General features: G+C 41.1%; 1 protein-coding gene across 1 annotated transcript in view; it reads right to left on the bottom strand.

The window, feature by feature from the left end:
• Positions 1-12909: 12909 nt before the first annotated feature.
• LOC147604827 (uncharacterized) overlaps positions 12910-19051 on the bottom strand; it is a 55518-nt gene continuing 49376 nt past the window's right edge. Inside the window, exon 4 of the mRNA XM_086794596.1 lies at positions 12910-13342. Coding sequence (XP_086650722.1) covers positions 13103-13342 — 240 coding nt within the window. The 3' untranslated portion in view covers positions 12910-13102. The remainder of the gene's footprint in view (positions 13343-19051) is intronic.

The following is a 19051-nucleotide window of genomic DNA, read 5'->3' as shown; positions in this document are numbered from 1 at the left end:
TGAGTGATGCAAACTTATGGCATGCATGATTTGGCCATTTGAATTATGATAATTTGTTACGCCTTCAAAGGCATGATATGGTGTCTGAGTTGCCAACTCTTGAGACCCCTGCTAGACAGGTATGTGAGGGGTGTATTCTTGGTAAAATGCATCGGGCATCATTTCTAAAGGATAGATCTGTGAGAGCTGTTAAGAAATTACAACTTATACATAGTGATGTATGTGGTCCTATGAGGACACCATCTATTGGGGGGGGGATATCTCTACTTCGTCACTTTTATTGATGGTTGCTCCAGATATAGCTGGGTGTATCCATTAAAGTAGAAGTCAGAGGTTTTTATGTGCTTTAGGCACTTTGTATCCATGGCTGAAAATGCATGTGAATGTAAAGTTGGCACCCTTCGTTCAAATCAAGGGGGGGAATATATGTCCAAGGAATTTCATGCATATATGGCTGAAAAAGGCATAATGCATCAATGTACAGTGCCATACACACCTCAACAAAATGGTGTGGCTGAGAGGAAGAACAGGTCTCTCATGGAGATGGCATGATGTATGGTAAAAGCCCAAGATTTACCTCATGGTTTTTGGTTAGAGGCAACTATGTTTGCAAACTATGTGTTGAACAAATTCCCTACCAAGCCCAAGATTTACCTCATGGTTTTTGGTTAGAGGCAACTATGTTTGCAAACTATGTGTTGAACAAATTCCCTACCAAGGCCATGCAGTCTAAAACTCCTTATGAAGCTTGGCATGGCAAGAAGCCTTATGTGGCTCATTTGCATGTTTTTGGTTGGCTTGCTTATGCTCTTGTGCTTGAGCAACAACACAATAAGCTTGATAATAAGGTAGTTAGATGCATATTTATGGGATACAGTTCAGAAAGCAAGGGATATAGACTCTACCATCCGGCCTCAAAGTAGATTTTGGTAAGTAGAGATGTTGTTTTTATCAAAAACTCAGTACATCCCATGCTTTCATGCAAAAAATAACAGAATGTATGCTCACAGGACATGTCTGATTCACTCCTACCTTTGTTTAATGGAGGGCAGCCATATGTAGAGCAATTGAATGCTCAACCAAGTGCTGAAATTCAGTCTTTGCAGGTGCAATGTAAGATTCCTCCCTCCAGCTTTTGAGGAGTAAAGGTATAAGAACCTCCCCTTCTGTTCTTATAATTATTTCCCTCTCTGAAATAGAAGAAAGATCTTGTTCTACCCTGTTTTGACTTAGAGAGATATAATCCAAAATTGAGATATCTTTCGATATAAAAATCCTCCTAGTGTCAAATGGATTCCCCTAAAACAAAAGCTCAAAATGAACTTTCCAATGTGCATTAGGAATTAATTGAAAATGGTATAAGGGACCTTAGCCTAAGGGTCTACGTTTTCAAAAAATTTTGGATTATAGTCCAATTAAGGTTCCAATGGGCCAATTGGATTAATCCAAGTGTTGGAATGAGATAAATCCAAAAGGATAAAAGAAAATACCCAAAAATGAGTAAATGCTCACATAAGATGAAGAGTTGACTGAGTACAAGGTTTATTAGTTAAAAATTAAGAGATATTACTAAAAAAATGAGATATTTTGAAATAATGATGCATTTTTGACACCTTGGTAAGGAAAGGGGACTCTTGAGATAGGTGCCTTTTTCACATGTGTGGAAGGATTTTTAATTTAAAAAAAATGTGATATTTTTATCTCTCCTCTCTCTTGGATCAAACCAAATAAAAAAGGGAGCCAAACTGGTCCAAATCTTGTCCAAATTGAGTCAAACTGAACTTGGAAAATTTTAGAACCTAGTTGGACTTGGTCAATGGCCTCCCTCACCTATAAATAGACCCTCAGTCATTTGTAATGGGATGTTGGAACTATACCATGCCAGTATTATATTAAAATAATCAATTTTCTATTATTTCTTAAAGTTTTCCCTCTCTTGGGAGCTTGGAGCTCTCTCTCTCTACAACAACTCTTGGAGTTGCTCTTCTCCTCTTGGTGGACCAATTGATTGGTCAGGGGCTTCACTGCAATAAGAGAATCAAGCCAAACTTGGAGATAAAATTGATTTTTTATGTTTTTTTTCAATTTTCTCAATAACTTTTTTCTTCTCAAACCCTCTCAAGCTTGAGAAGCTTTCTAAATGATTGTTTTAATTCAAATCAAGTTTTCGCTAAAAGTCTTAATGTTTAATTAAGAGAAAGTTAATCTTTATGCTTATTTGTAATGCTTTCTTTAAGTAAATCTCTCTCTCTCTCTCTCTAAAAGAATAGCCATCTTTATGGCTATATCCCTTGGAAAAGGATGCTTCTCAATTATAGTCTCTTAATTCAAAGCTAAACTCTAGGCTTGATGAACTGAGATTAAGAAAATGATATTTTCATGATTTTGTGCTACTAAAATAATGATAAATTCTTTTAGATTATTTATGAGTAGTTAAAAACTACTTTAATTCATTCTAAATGAGAAATGGATTATCCTAATAATTTGGAAAAAGAGGAATGTTGAAATTAGCTTAATCTAGTGGAATAATCATAGTTATGTTTATATTTATGGTTAAAATTATGATTTAAATTCATAGTTTGATTTTAAGCATAAAAGAGGAACTACTATCATATTTTCATTACAAGCTTTTACTCTTTTAGGAAAAATTGAGAATTATCAGTAATAGCAGCGAAGCTATGGTAAATTTTTTAGAAAATAATACATATCTTATTTTTATGCATAATGCTAAAAGAGGAATTCCTACCATATTCTAGGATTGGACATCCTATGCAAAAAGAATGATTTTCATCATATTCATGAGAAATAATTTTTTTGTTATTATGCATAATTAATTGATTATGAGAAAAGAGTAATTGTTGGTAAATTTATTTTTATGCAAAAGAGGAATTTCCATGATATTTGAGATCCAAGTAATTAAATGGTAAAAGAGGAATTTTTTGCATAATTCAAATTATGAGTATTTATCAAAAGTGAAATTTTGAGTATTATTATTTTTATTGGAAAAAATGGGTAGAATTGATTTTTTGTAAATTCCATGGATCTTTTATTCAAAAAGAAGAATATTGAATATCTTACTTGAGAAATTTGAGAAAGAATGTGAAAATATCCATCGAGAAAACTTGGATAATTCTTATTCACTATTCAATTCTGATAAAGTTTATTTTTCCCTTTTTAAACCTTCAACAACACTCTGCTAAGTAGATTCAATGGGATCGAGAAAAAGTACCTTTAACTAGGCCAAGCAATTGGTAGAAACTTAGAAAAGTCCTATCAGTATCAAAAGTAGAAAACGGTACTAAAAGTGGATGTGATGTGGAGCTGAATGAATGTAAATGAATGTGATGTGGAGCTGAATGAATGTAAATGAATGTGATGGGATGTAAATGGATGCGATGTGATTAGATGAGATGTGAATGTGATAAGAGGAGATGTGAATGTGATGTGAGAAGATGTGAATGCGCTGTGATAAGATGTGAATGTGATATGTCGATGTGAAAGTGATGAGATGTGATGATATGTGAATGAATGTGATGTGATGTAAATGGATGAGAATGAGATGTGAAGTGATAGTTGTGCATGTGAATGGATGGATGGATGTGGATAGATGTGAATGTGAATGAATGGATGGATGTGGATAAATGAATGGATGGATATGGATAGATGTGAATGTGAATGAATGGATGGATGTGGATAGATATGAATATGAATGAATGGATGGATGTGGATGAATGTGATGTGGATGGAATGAATGTGATGTGATATGGATAGATGTGGATGGAATGTATGTGATGTGATGTTTATGCAATGAATGTAATGGATGTGAATGGGTGTGATGGATGTGAATGGGTGTACTGAGATGTGAATGGGTGTGATGAGATATGAATGGATGTGAGTGATGAGATGTGAGTGGATGTGATGAGATGTGAATGGATGCGATGAGATGTGAATGGATGTGAATGTGATGTGATGATATCTAAATGGTTGTGGTGAGATGCGGTGAGATGTGAATGTGACGTAATGAGATGGGAATGGATATGATGTGATGTGATGTGAATGGATGTGATGTGGATCTGGGTAGATGTGATGTGGATCTGGATAGGTGTGAATGGATGTGATGTGATGTGAATATGATATGATGAGATGTAAATGGATGTGAATTTAATGTGATGAGATGTGATGTGGATGGATGTGATGTGGATCTGAATGAATATAAATGGATGTGATGTAATGTGAATGGATGGATGAGATGTAAGGTGGATGAATGTGATGTGATGTGGATCTAGGTAGATGTGAATGCATGAGATGTGATGTGAATGGATGTGATGTGATGTGATGTATATCAAGGTGGATGTGAATGTGATGTGGATGGATGTGATGTGATGAGGTGTGGATCTGAATGAATATAAATGGATGTGATGTAATGTGAATGGATGGATGAGATGTAAGGTGGATGAATGTGATGTGATGTAATGTGAATGGATGGATGAGATGTAATGTGAATGGATGGATGAGATGTAAGGTGGATGAATGTGATGTGATGTGGATCTGGGTAGATGTGAATGGATCTAGGTAGATGTGAATGGATGTGATGTAGATCGGGGTAGATGTGAATGGATGAGATGTGATGTGAATGGATGTGATGTGATGTGATGTGGATATGGGTAGGTAGTTAATGCTTTAATCTCTTCTAAAACTTCAACTTGTTCTATTTTTAGAAGAACCTACTTGACCCTATCCTCTTGATTTACCAGTATGCATTCCTCCATCAGTGTCACTAGTAGGATTGGTTGTATTGCCATCATATCTAACTTATATGGGAAAAAAATATGGTCCACATCTGCCTCAAATAAGGAAACTAGATCTGGATTCTCCCTTAAGACTCTCTCTTCCTCATCGTCGTCCTCTACTCCTTCCAACAAGTAAAGTCCTTTTGCATATAGAGTGATCAGACCGATAGGTCCACTTTTCCTTTGGAGGACACAAACACTCTGACCTTTTTCTTCCCTCTACGGTGGGCGGCGAGTGGATGGTGAGCCAGTCTATTTCCTAGTTCTAGTAATCAAATTTTGGATGCGAAGTTATTTATTCTGAATGTTCCCACCAAACACGTGGTATGATGAAATGTTGATGTTCTTAGAAAATGGAGCATTTCCAGAGGGAATGACCAAAGATCAACAAAAGAGGCTGGTGCTTTGTAGTAGAACTTTTAGAGTTATGATTGGCCAGTTGTACAAAATGGGGGTGGATCAAATTTTAAAGCAATGTGTTTAAGATCATGAGAAAGTTGTAGTGATTATCGAAGCACGCCAAGCTATCATTAGAGGGACACTTTTTTAGAGAGATTAAAGGTTGGAAGATATTTTTTGGCAAGATTAGGTGGCCCATAGTGTTAAAAGATGCCTGGTAGTTACCAAAACCTGTGAATTTTGCTAGCAATTAGGACAATCAAATGCTACGAGAATAGAATGCCACACAATCTAATATTACCGCCGCTAAAATCATTTTAGAAATGGGGACTAGACTTTATAGTACCTTTCAAGCCCTCAACTCAAAGAACTGATAATACATACATTTTGGTGGCTCTACTGATTACTACACAAAGTGGGTTGAAGCTAAATCTCTCATAGATAACAAGGCTACATCAGTAGGCATAATTCTTATATAAAATGATAATGACTAGATTTGGCTATCTAATTGAACTGGTCAGTGATCAAGGTGGATATTTCTTGAACTAGTCAATGATCAAGGTGGACATATCTTGAATTGGTTAGTGATCAAGGTGGACATTTCTTTAATGATAATGACCAGATTTGGCTATCTAATTGAGCTCATCAGTGAATCATCAAGATGGATATTTCTTGAATGAGTCATCTGATCAAGATGGATATTTCTTGAATGAGTCATCAAGAGTCTCACAAAATATCATATGATGATTCATAAAAAGCCCACAAGCAAATGGTCAAGCTGAATCTACAAACCAAGTGTTACAGAAAATCTTAAAGAAGATAATGAATTAGAATCAGACAGATTGGGACTAGAAGTTATATTCAACACTATGGGCATTCGGATAGCTTATAAAGTGCCAATAGGTCACACTCCTTTTTCATTAGTGCATGGTCTAGAAGTAGTTGTGTTGATGGAATTCATCATTCCTTTCAGGTAATAGTGACACATAATTTCTTCAGAGGAATCACTCATCGTCTTGAGCAATTTTTTTAGTGTTGAAAAGAAGAGACTTCAGAGGAGCAGCTAGAATGCTAACATCATCCAAAGGCATTGGAAGCTCTTTGCAGACCAAAAAACAAAGTTCAAGATTTTTGATGTGGGTGATCCAGTTGTATTATTCAATTCTAAAATGGTCCGCATCTGAGTAAGCTCGAGCTAAGGTGGATTCAACCTTACTGGCTATCTACAAAATTTTGTACGAGCACATTTGAGTTGACATTACTAGATGGTGTGGAATTGTCGAAGCTAGTTAATGGGTTTAGATTGAAAGCCTATTTTAATAAATTACCATAACCATGCTTATGGACACTATTTCTATCACACACTTGCATGACACGTGCTTGAGCCCACGTAATGTTCATGCATTGGGTAATGTGCAAAGCTGACGACATGCACGTTATTTCTCTTAATCACCCTGTCGCCTCAATTTGTGTTCCTTGAATCCATGATTCATCGAAGAGACAAAAGTCAGCGAATTCAAAGGTCGAGGCATAGATTATCATAAACTTTATTCCAATATGCAAGTCTTTATACATATATGAGGGTGTGGAGGCACACTCTCAAGTGAACCCATGCTCACAAGCTTTAGAAACCACCTCCTTTTTACATAAGCTGGTTTTGAAATGAGTCTATAATGATAAATTTAATAAGTCAAGAAACAAATAGAAAGAAGGTAACCTATAAATAACACGTTGTGTAAACTTGTGGAGAGACCGGGCTAATTCTCAATGTCATTTGTTGAATCTTATGTTTCCTTAATGAGTCTTGAAAGCCTTTCTAAAATGCTTTCTTCGATTGATGAGTCATAAAAGCCTTTCTAAAATACTTTTTTTGATTGGTCATGACATACTCCATGTACATTGTGTTATTAGAAACTATCACTCTATCTACATTACGTATGACATACAATAATATGAACCCCTAATTGAGAGATTTGAAACCAACAAATAAACATGTGTAGCCAATAAGCATAGTAACGTATGATTCCCAAGTTTCCTAATGTGAAAAAGCTTATCTCCAAATGTCTTGAGAACATACCCAAACCCATTGATCCTATCACACATGACATCATTTCAAGCAATGATCCAAAACACATATAGTTTAATTTGATAAGACGAATCAAAGTTCAAGCCAATGAGATAAATTTCTTACTTGTTCAATCAAGTGAGAGAAAACAGAAGCTATGCGATATCATTATTCTCGAATGAAACAAAAATCACAAAGCACGCTATTGTGGCAAATTTTTTGGGGATTCTGCAACATCATATAAACACAATTCTAAATAACGAAAATAAAAGATTCAATCATCGAGTTAAATAATTAAAATATACTAACCTCTTTTGATGCAATCCATGAATGCTTTATGTCATAGAGCAGGAACTGTCTCCTTGCTAGCTTCATTACATAATTGTGAACAAAAACCTTTTAAGGCATGGGGAGTGATTTTGTGGATGCTTGTAGGTCCTCCAATCCACCATCACACACCATAACCCCAAGCCCATGTCTTTATGGGTGAATCGGTGAATCATTTTTAAGTTTGACTGCCCTAGTGCAGAAACTCATCCCTCATATATGTTTTGACAACAATAAGCAATAGACAATCATTCCCTTGTAATAGTTTACTTGTGAGCTCTCCTTCTTCCCTCTTCTTGCTTGTTTGTATACTTTTGAATCTTGCTTGCTTACACATGCTAGATCGTTTTGATTGTAGGTTTTCTTCTTACATATCTCTTCTAATTTGGCACTACATTCTAATTTGGAAATAGATCACTCTCTTCTCTTACATAGTTACATATTTCATGCATACATTTTATGTAACTTCAAAATCTTAACCATAGCCTTGCATGAGAGGTGCATAGATGAACATGCATAGTTAAACATCATGAAGTGAAATGTCAAAATTTGGGTATTAGTTTGTATCCCTTCCATAAGGATTAGGAGGCAAGTTTTGGTTGTAAGTCTTGAGTTCATTTTTTCATTGCTTTTTTGGTGTTTGACCCTAATGTTAACTTTTGTGTGACATCAGGTGACAAGTAAAGATTGTTGTATTTCTCACTTTCAAGGTCTTCAAGTCACCTAGAAAGTGCCACACAACCATGATGGTGCTACCCATGGCCATCTATGGATCCTCTTGCAATGTCTCTTGGCCCTTGAAAGCTATGTTCATGAGTGTTGATCCTCTATAAATTATGAGGTTTGATAGCTTGGAACTCATCCAACTTGAGTGCAAAAACAATTGTACATTGCAAAAAAGTTAATCATATGTTTACTAGCTTGATATCAAACACGTGTGGAGATCATTTTACGTGCACGCTAAACGTTCAATTCTCTTCCCATGTGATGCCATAATATTTGATGACTGCACATTAAATAGAAACAAGGTCAAGATAAATGTTATTGAATTCATCATAAGGAAAAGAGCTTAAAGCAATTGAATATTATTTATAGTGAATCCTCCTAACAAGTCGCAAAATACTAGAAGTCATGCATCCATTTTTATGCCATGGTGATATTATAGGACGTCAGCATGAAGATCAAAAGGAGAGGTATCTTGAGACTGCACATTAAATAGAAACAAGGTCAAGATAAATGTTATTGAATTCATCATAAGGAAAAGAGCTTAAAGCAATTGAATATTATTTATAGTGAATCTTCCTAACAAGTCGCAAAATACTAGAAGTCATACATCCATTTTTATGCCATGGTGATATTATAGGACGTCGGCATGAAGAGTCTCAAGATACCTCTCCTTCTGTGTACAATACCTCTCCTTATGTGTACATGAGTGAAAACTTTATACAATGCCTCTACTCCTTTTGGATTATTTATTCCAACACTATCACATGTATGTAACATATTGTAGCCACCAACAAGGGTGCCCATAGTGTTGACTTTTGGCAACCTAGACCATCCTCATTGGATTGGTCCAAGACATCCTCATTGGACTAGTCTAGTTGGACCATCCAGCTGGAACGGATCCCTAGGAACCTCCAAAAATGGAAGACTCATGTGTCATTGAAGGCACCGCACGCTGATTGGCATCTTTCTCATCAACTGGCATCTTCCCCCACCGACGTACCTTTGAACCAAAGATAGAGGATTCTCACCAACGGCATCCTTTGGTGATGAGACTTGTTGAAGCATTTAAGATGCATCAAAGGAACATGGGGGGAGTGTGATCCAACTCTTCATGCTACTCACCTTTGACTCATCCTCGTCGTCATCATCATTCTCATTCATTCATTGAGTCCTATAGTCACTGTCATTATGTCCTATGGGTTTCCACCTCACTTCAACCATTGTTGTGCACAGAGTAGTGAGGAGTTGTAACAGCATGTGGAAGTAATACAAGTGATGCATTCTTCTTCGCATTTGTTCTATCTTTACGTTCAACCATTTGTGCACAGAGTAGTGAGGAGTTGTAACAGCATGTGGAAGTAATACAAGTGATGCATTCTTCTTCGCATTTGTTCTATCTTTACGTTCAAGCTTGTTCAAGTGTCCTTGTGTTGTGTGTGAGTTGAGGACTAGGACATATTGTCCAAAGTAGAACCACCACTCTCGTTGTGTGTTGGGTAGCTACCCCTGCCTATAAGTACACTAAAATTTGGCATGCCTAGTGGGACACTCAAAACTTGGAGTCGTGTTACCTGACCCTTATCTCTGTGTCTCAATACATGCTCTCATGGTAGTCCGGTCAGCCCATCCAAGAGTCCTCTCTCAATATGCTGCTATAGTCGAAAGAGGTTCAATTACGTACCACCTAGGGATCCCCTTCCACCCTTCCCTATGGCAACCAATCTTGGTAATCCCACCTTCGGTAACAATACTGGAGGGCAAGCCAATCCTCCTGGTTCAACCAATCCTCCCGGCGCAAAACCCCTTTCCATGGTGTTAGGATGAGTCAATGTTAAGCTTCCAACCTTCAAAGGATCCTCCACTAAAGAAGTAGATAACCACATCTGGCAGTTCATTTGTATATGCAAGAGACGAGGCCTTGAGATGCCTTCTTGGTACTCTTTTTGTCCACTCTACAAGGCTCTGCAAACAAGTGATTCAGTCAATTTCCAACTGACCACTTCTACAAGGCTCTACAAACAACTGACCACTTCAGATTGGGCCACCCTTAAGAACACCTTCCTCAACACCTTCCATACTAGTAACTATGAGGACCACCTTCTCCGTAGGATCTAGGGAAGTGCAACTACTACTAGGGGAGAGGGTGTCAGAACTTAGGACACGGTGTACCGACTTACCCCGATGATTTTATGGTGCGTCAATGGGTGACATAGGCCTTACCCAGGACCACCCAACAGAAGATCCAAGAAAGTAGGCCAGCACCAACAACCACCTTACTAGCTTCTCAACTAAAGAATACACACCTAATGCTTGAACATGAGGTGAGCTCGGCACCTTCTCCAACCACATTACTAGATGACCCAGTGACTCAGCTGAAGAGGGAACTAGAGGCTATGTGACAGAAGTCCCAAAATGAAGGGAGCACCCTGCTCCAACTCAAAAAAGAGATTGAAGAATTGAAGACCTAGCAAGAGGCTAAGAAGGGGTTATGGTGTGCCATATGCCAGTCTCATGGGCACACTGTTAATGAGTGCCCAAAGAGACGGTATTTCTCCTTCTGAGAAGGGTAGGCATGAAGATAAAGATTGTTGCTATCTAAAGGGACTCCGCCAACTTCATCACCAGCAAATCCCAAACCCCGCTGGAGTAGCTTCTAACCCTAGCCACTATGCCACTGCTTCCCTTTCTACCCTGCCAACCTTCCAAGCTGTCACACCTTCCCTTTGCCAACCTCCTCCTTAGGTGACTTACCTTCCACCACTTATCCCCAATCCAGCTACACCCACCACCACGACAATCGTGCTCCCACCAACAACCCTCCTACTCATCCCCTTCCACCCCTCAACCAGTCGGTGATTTGTTACAGATGATGCGGGGAGTATGGTCAACCATGGGCAACCATGGCTCAAAAGGGCAGGAGTTTTGCATGACTAGGGCTCTGACCATTTGTGGATCCCCCAAGAGCATGGCCCAAAATTGGAAGAAGGCTTGGATCAAGGAATCCGTGGTGCTGCAGTAGCCCCCGCATCTTTTGCAACCCCTTCTCCTCCATCTTGGCTCAACCCTTAAGAAGACATTATCTCCCACAATCATAAATCCTTGATTAGCTTCAAGTAGCGGGAGGTCTAGCATCCTACATGGTGAAAATCATACTGGAGAGCCCCCAAGAGGAAGGGTCAAAAGAGCCCATCCAAGTCATGAGCTTGGGAGAACCCATCTCGAATCGAGCCAAGAATCGCTCTACAAGAAGAAATTTCTTATGGCCTCCACACCTCTACCCAACTCCCAATTTCATAAGGTTCCACAACCCTCCCAACTCCCAATTATGCGCCCACATCCGTCGCCCACATCCGTGTTCTTGTTGACACCCTCCCCTTGCCCAGTCCATTTTACTACTAAACAAGCCTAGTTACCATCATGCTCCGCACCTCTACCCAACTCCCAATTATGCGCCCACATCCGTGTTCTTGTTGACACCCTCCCCTTGCCCAGTCCATTTTACTACTAAACAAGCCTAGTTACCATCATGCTCCGCACCATCTATTCCACCTTCAACTGATTCCATCTCAGTCATCCTCAACCTTACCTCCTTTTCTACCTACACCACGAGGGCCACCCTTGAATCTCCTTCCTCTTCTACACACGCCATCATGAACGTCCTTGATCCTTCTTCCTACAACCATAACCACTTGCCAACCTCCTTGCCATCTTCACCAACACCTTCCACCCTTTGTCACCATTGGCCACTTTGGTAGGCAATTTCTACTCGACACGCTAGTAAGCCTCGTCCCATGCCATCGCGTAACCCCAACCTGCCACCTCTGAGAGTTGCGCATGACATTGTGTCCATTACTAGAAACATCCCAAGGACCAACCACCTTGGCAACAAGCAAGTTTCCCTCTTAGCCTCTCTTCGTAATTTCAAAAAAAACTATAAAAAAATTATGGTGTTTCTCACCGTGGTACTCCTCATTCACTTCATGTTCCTCACTGATCCTCCCCACTTTTCATGGTTGCTCACCCAATGATGCTCACCACTTTCATGGTTGCTCGCTCCCTCACCTAATGTTGACCGCCTTCCGAATCATTACACTCACCCCTTCACTCTCACGCTCACCCCATGTGCCATCTTACTCGCTAATGTCTGACACATAATTTCACACTTGCCCCCCTCTCATGTCTTCTTTAGTTCTCCAAATATGTGTGTGTGTGTGTGTGTGTGTGTGTGTGTGTGTGTACAAACCAAAAAAAAAAAAAATCTCATCCTCACCCCCATGGCTCCTTTCTTACTTGAACCCCCCATGTCCTTCCTCCTATCACACAACTTCACACTTAATTGTGAAAACACTCTATAACTTCCCATGCGTTTCATAAAATGAGTTCTGTAAATTAAAATATCATGAGGTTGCATGGTTACAAAGTTCTTTAAAAGAGGTTGCATGGTTGTTTTACTTCAACTCACAAGTAAGCTAGTACATCACTCATTGCACATTTCCAAAACATAGGTTACTAGCAAACAATGTATGCTCATAATAAGCTATACTGCATACGTGCCGAGGCTTCAATCAAATATACAAAATTCAACACAAAATTGCAATTATGTAGTATCCACAGCCTTGTATTGTGACATCAAAACAAAAGATTACAATGAGGGGTGTGAACACTTTGAGGCAGAAGAGATATGCATGCCCATTTATGATTGTGGAGCACTTCCAAATCTATGTACAGTAAGAATAGGACTTCCTCTTTGACAACATGGCATATAATGCTGCTGTACACATGTTCTTAAAAACCCTCACCAAATAGAAGCCAAAATTTCAAATAGTGATGCCATAAACTCGATTTGCTTCTCCCCTTCAATTTTGTTGAAGGGAGGAACATGCACAAACAAGCACTTTGTTCCGTGAGATGTAGCATGGCAGAGGGAGTGGTAATACACATAGTTGCACACAAATCTACCCGCATCCTCTGAAACAGCCACATCGAAACCTTTCTTCACTAGGGACTCAACCAAGTCTAGTACAGGGAAGTCGGTCTGTAAAAGACATGAAATGCAGTCACATCAGCTTCAAAACATTTTTTGAAAAAATAAATGGAAAAAGGAAACTTGCATGCAAACGGGTATGGGTGTGTGTGTGTGTGTTTTGAAGGGGATGGGTGTTTTTTCTTTTTTCTTTTTGGGTGTGGAGGGGGGGGGGGGGGGGGGGGTGGGTTGTGGAGGGGGGACTCTCTCTGGGTGGACAATGTACAAACACAGAACTCTCTCTCTAAACACACAACTCTCTTCCCCCACCCCACCCTTTGGCTACTACTGGCAGTAGCCTGTAGTCACCAAGAGGGCCATCCACCTAAATTGGTCTATTCCTGCAGCCATGATGTGCTGGCCTTCCAAACTGATGCCAATCTTGGCCACCTACGGCCTCCCTGACCCTCTGGTGCAAACACGTGCATGGTACCAGCTAGACAATCTATTAACTTTTGAGCCCCAAGAAACACCTCGACTTGCTTTTTCTACTTTCACACTTTTATGTCTTGGCTTCGTGTGTCTGTAGCTCTTACCTCAATTTCCCCCCTTCGATCTTGCAAGGGCTTTCCAAAAAGATTTTAGGACCCCTTAGTATAAGACCTTGACCTTCAAAAATGAGGCCAAGATCTGCTTTAACAGGCATAATCCCTTAGCTTATAATTCTAAGGCTAGCTCTCCCAAAAGAGACTGCTCTGCAAGGCTCAAGCCAAGGTCACTTACCACCTCTTGGCCACACGGAGCTGACCAGATCAATTGCATTGTCAGGTTTTCTTGACCACATCAGCATTGTCGCATTCATCAGCCCCCAGGTCATCCTAGGCTACTAGTTAGGGCTAGGTTTTGGCAGAGGAATAAATGCATGCTGGAATTGACCCTATCCTTTTCTTGTTGGTTTTTGTTCCCTTGCTTAGAGCTGTCAATGGCGCCTCCAGATGCATCTCCAAATGCTTTGGCTGATGCACACAAAAATTGTTACGCAGTGATGGCTTCAAACCATCATCATGGGGTTTGTCAATGGGGATGCTCACAAACATCCCCATGCAGTAATGTGCAGTGTAAGAAGCACCACACCTTGAGCTACTTGGTCTTCATTCAAATTGGAGAAAGAAAGAAAGAAAGATCACATTAATGTCTACTAGAGACTCAAAGGGTCGATGAGACCAAACAGATGTTACATGTAATCCGTGTAAACTGGATGTCAAAACAACATGAAAAGAAAAAAGCAGGGTCTACGTACTACGTATCCATGTGTATACAATGTAGTAAGGAGAAACACACAACTCCTGTGTTATTGACAGAGGATGGGGCCATGATATAAACCTCTTGGTGCCTCCCTATGGCATCAAAGAATATCTTGAATCTAGAGCTAATGTGTTGCATGCGCGGAAGCCTTGCTGTACTGATCCACATCCCTAAGCCTCATTAAGAACATTGATGCTAATTAAACATGATTAAGACAGAGGAGAGAGAAGAAGAGAGAGATTGTTGTCATGGTTTTCTGTATTTTAATATGGTACAAAAAGGCTGCATGAATGCTTGTACATGTTTGGGCCCTTGGTCAGCCCCAAAGGGGTTGACATCTGGCCCTTTCTACATGATGGATGATGACTTCTACTTCAGAATGCTGAATGCACTTGATGATTATGACTGAAATGATGGCTTTTGATTATATATGTATTTGGGATGCAGTCGGCCAGCTACCATGGCTGTTGGCCTGCTATGGACATGAACGGTATGAGCCAAGGTGCTTAGCCTTAAATGCTGTCCACCATGTTGCCATGCCTATTCTGGCTGCTGCCGCCTCTTGCCTTGACTGTCTGCTGGCAGCCGACTGTGTGCTACTGGCTGCCGACAGGTCATCTAGCCCCTTGATGATGATAGTGATGGTGATGGTGATGATGATGATGATCCAGCTAATGAAGCTGAGGCTTCTGCTGAGGATGATGCTGCTACTGATGATGCTTCTGATGCTACTGATGAAGATGGTACTTATGCTACCACTTCTGACCTTACTGCTGAATTAATAGATGATTAATCAAGGATTAACGATGTACACGCAGAGGATTAGCCATGGCACGGGTGTGCACGTGACATAATGGGTGGAGGGCCTAAACCTTTGTAGGGAGGCAACACTCTCTCTCATAACTCCACGACATAGTTCATCACAGAAGAAAGTCTCCACACATACAACACAGCTCCCGAAATTGATCCTCAAGTGAAGAAGCTGGAGAAAGGCCCCCTCTAAGTGTAGAAAACTCCTATGGGGAGCAAAACGCAGCCAAAACACCGCTATCCAGCAAAAATAGCACTCCACCGCCAACAGAAGGCAAGGAACATTTACAAACCGGGAAACCGTGTAGGCCAGGAACAAAACACAGGTATAGATGCTCCATAATCAGCAAAACGCTGACTGAACTCTGAAATTCAGAATCCTCCTCAAGTACCAAACTGCCTCCAAAGAGACAATCCAAACAAGAAACCCCCTCTGCAAGTGATTTGTGTCCACTGGAGAAGAAAACGCAGCCAAACAAGGGCTACAAACCTGAAAATCCAGGTCAGTCAACCAATGACCACACCTCCTATGAGGAAAAACGTTGAAGAGAAGGTACCTTCGGGTCCAACAGATGAAGCCCAAATGAAGGTAGAGCTACCAGCAAGATCGGTTCAGAAAAACGCAGCAACCATGGCTACAAATCTAAAAATGCAGAGGTATAAGGGGCTGTAGAATAGGCTAAATATGGAAACGCTGAAGCCTCAGATCAAGAACTGCTGCAGAGAACAATCGGGGGGGGGGGGGGGGGGGGGGGGGGGGGGGGATAACCAGAAGGTACAGGCAAAAGGGAGCCCAAAGAGCTCCAAGATCAGGGCTGGGAAAGCAAGCCCAAACAGGCCAAAAACGCAGCCTGTTTGGGACAGCTATGTTGCTGCCCAGACCTGAAAAAAAAAACGCCTGAGAACCCTGGAAGGTGCCGCCAAGAAGGACAGGTATGCTGTCCAAAAAAAACGCCCCTATCAGGCTGCCTAAAGGCTGCAAACTAACGCCCTGAAGAGAAGAAACTGCAGCCCACTGAAGTGGTGATGAATCAGCCCTTGAAAATCTGAAACGCAAGCTTCAACAGGAGAAAAAAAAATGCAGATCTGCACATGGGCAAAAAAACGCAGAACTGAAGTGGTAGAGGAGGGAGCATCCAACGCTGAGAAATCACCGGCGCTCTGATACCATGATAGAATGTGCAGCGGAAAGAGGGAAAGTGGAAACACACGAGAGAGAGAGAGAGAGAGAGAGAGAGAGAGAGAGAGGAAACACAAGTGAAAACCTGCTCTCAATATCATCACCAAAAGGAATACATGTCCCGAGCAAGAGGGGAGAACCTCGTATGTGAGGGACTGCATCTAAACAAGCTAGGCAAGCAATGCAAACAGTGAAATATGAGGGAGGCATGCCGGCTATATATATTACTACATGTAGGCAGCCGACTGGAGCAAAAGACCTCCACGACTGGGAAAAATACCCAAGACAATAAATGGGGAATAAATATGGGTAAAATATGAGTGAGGGGTGACCAGCCCCTCTGACTAACATGGTCAGCCCTAGAGGCTAAAATAGGACACCAAATAGGAAGCAAGCAAGTAGGGGATGATGTCTAACAAAGAGCAGGAGACCACTTCTGAGAGGACTGAATCTGAGGATGTACTTGTAGGAGAACAGGCTGCAGAAGATGCACGTTATGAGGATGTAACGCAGCCAGAAGACATGCCAAGTCAAGAGGAAGATGATGCCCAGTTTAAAGCTCGTTTGGCAGGGAAAAATACCCAAGACAATAAATGGGAAATAAATATGGGTAAAATATGAGTGAGGGGTGACCAGCCCCTCTGACTAACATGGTCAGCCCTAGAGGCTAAAATAGGACACCAAATAGGAAGCAATCGAAAGTGGAAGCAATTCTCAATTGGCCAGATTTGAGGACCGTGCAAGATGTATGCAGCTTTTTGGGCTTGTGTTCCTATTACAGGCGGTACATACGTGCTTTTTGGGCTTGTGTTCCTATTACAGGCGATACATACGGTATTTTGCTGAGATTGCTTCGCCCCTTCATGCTTTAACAAAGAAGGGAACTCCGTTTCGATGGGCTGATCGGAAAATTGCAGCCTTAAAAGCTTAAAGAAAAGCTTACTTCGGATCCCGTATTGGTATTACCGGATCTCCGAAAGGCTTTTGTTGTCCAGTGTGATGCATGTGGGAACAGCATTGGGGCAGTTCTCATGCAGGCAGGACATGTGATAGCCTATGAGACTCGTATATTACAGACTGCCGAGAAGCATTTACAGGTTTATGAGAAAGAGATGTTGGCTGTAATTCATGCTCTTTCTACATGGAAACACTATTTGCTTGGGGCTGATTTTGTTGGGTTTTATGCTGTGTATGCACCCAGAGGAGTGCTAGTGATCATCAGTAGATTACTGGGGCACTTTTTACTTCAGTTAGTGGAGGTTTTTTCCCCCAGTTTAGCTCAGTTTCACTTATATGTAGTTTATAAGTGTTTTGGTCCACCCGGCACATTTTATGGCCGGACATGTGAACACTTATCTTTAGGGTCACTATTATGTGGCTATTGTACTTCACTTTTTGCATCAAGCATTATACTGAAGTCGTGTTCTCTCTCTCTCTTGGTTTCCACGCCTGCTTGAAGCTTCTGTAAATCCTAACCCTAACACTTCATTGCCTTCATTTGGTATCAGAGCCTTGAAGGCTTGCCTTGCCCTGCCCGTACACTGCTAGGTTACTATTGCTGCTGCCCGTACAACTCCGTACGTTTTTGTTGCTGCCCGTACACCTGTGCGCCGCCTGCAAATCGTACAGCTGCCGACTGCACTTGTTCGCCTGCAGCCTTCTGTAACTGTTCGCAGCTGTCAGCATCTGTACCTGGTCGCCTCAACGCTGGACGTCTTGCTCTTGTCAACGCTGGTTGCTGTCGACTGTACTCAGTCGACTGCTGCAGCCCGTATACAGTACCTGGTCGCCTCAACGTTGCAGCACCCTACTGTACCTGTCAGCCTGTTTACAGTACCTGGTCGCCTTGCTAAACTTTGTGCAGCTCGACACTGTGCAGCTTCCGTACCTGTCAGAGTCGACCACAGTACCTGCACAGTACCTTCAGTACCTCCACAGAATCTGCCTGCAGCCTCCATCAGTCCTGTGTAGTACAAGTCGACTGTACCTGCACAGTACAGTCAACTGTACTTGCTCTTTGGTGGACTGTACCTGCACAGTACAATCAACTGTACTTGCTCTTTGGTGGACTGTACCTGCAGAAGTACCACAAGCTACTCAGTCAATCTGTGGTAAGCATTAAAAATTCTGTTTTTGGGCAATATTATTTTCTCTGTGAAAATATACAGGCACAACAGGCAGACTTTCTAGCAAAGAACTATACAGGTTTTTTTGCAAAGTTTGGGTGCAGCAAATTTGGGCATTTTTGGGGCATTTTGGCATTGTGTACGCCACTTGCTGCTCTACTCAGTCATTGGTGCATTGAGCTGCACATTCAGAGGATTGAGAGAGCAGGCATATTTGGGTGAACTGTATTCAATGGAGTACAGTTATTTTCAAGGTTTTTGCTATTGGGTTTTTTGATAAACAGGTACAAAGCCCATCTAGTTGCAAAGGGCTATGCACAGAAGAAGGGCATTGATTATGAGGAGACATTTGCTCCTACA

This window comes from Cibotium barometz, chromosome 61 (genome assembly GCF_041138505.1).
Source record: "Cibotium barometz isolate CiBa-2024 chromosome 61, ASM4113850v1, whole genome shotgun sequence".
Classification (NCBI taxonomy): Eukaryota; Viridiplantae; Streptophyta; class Polypodiopsida; order Cyatheales; family Cibotiaceae; genus Cibotium; species Cibotium barometz.
Note: the sequence above shows the minus strand (reverse complement) of the source record. Positions and strands in the feature narration are given on the sequence as shown.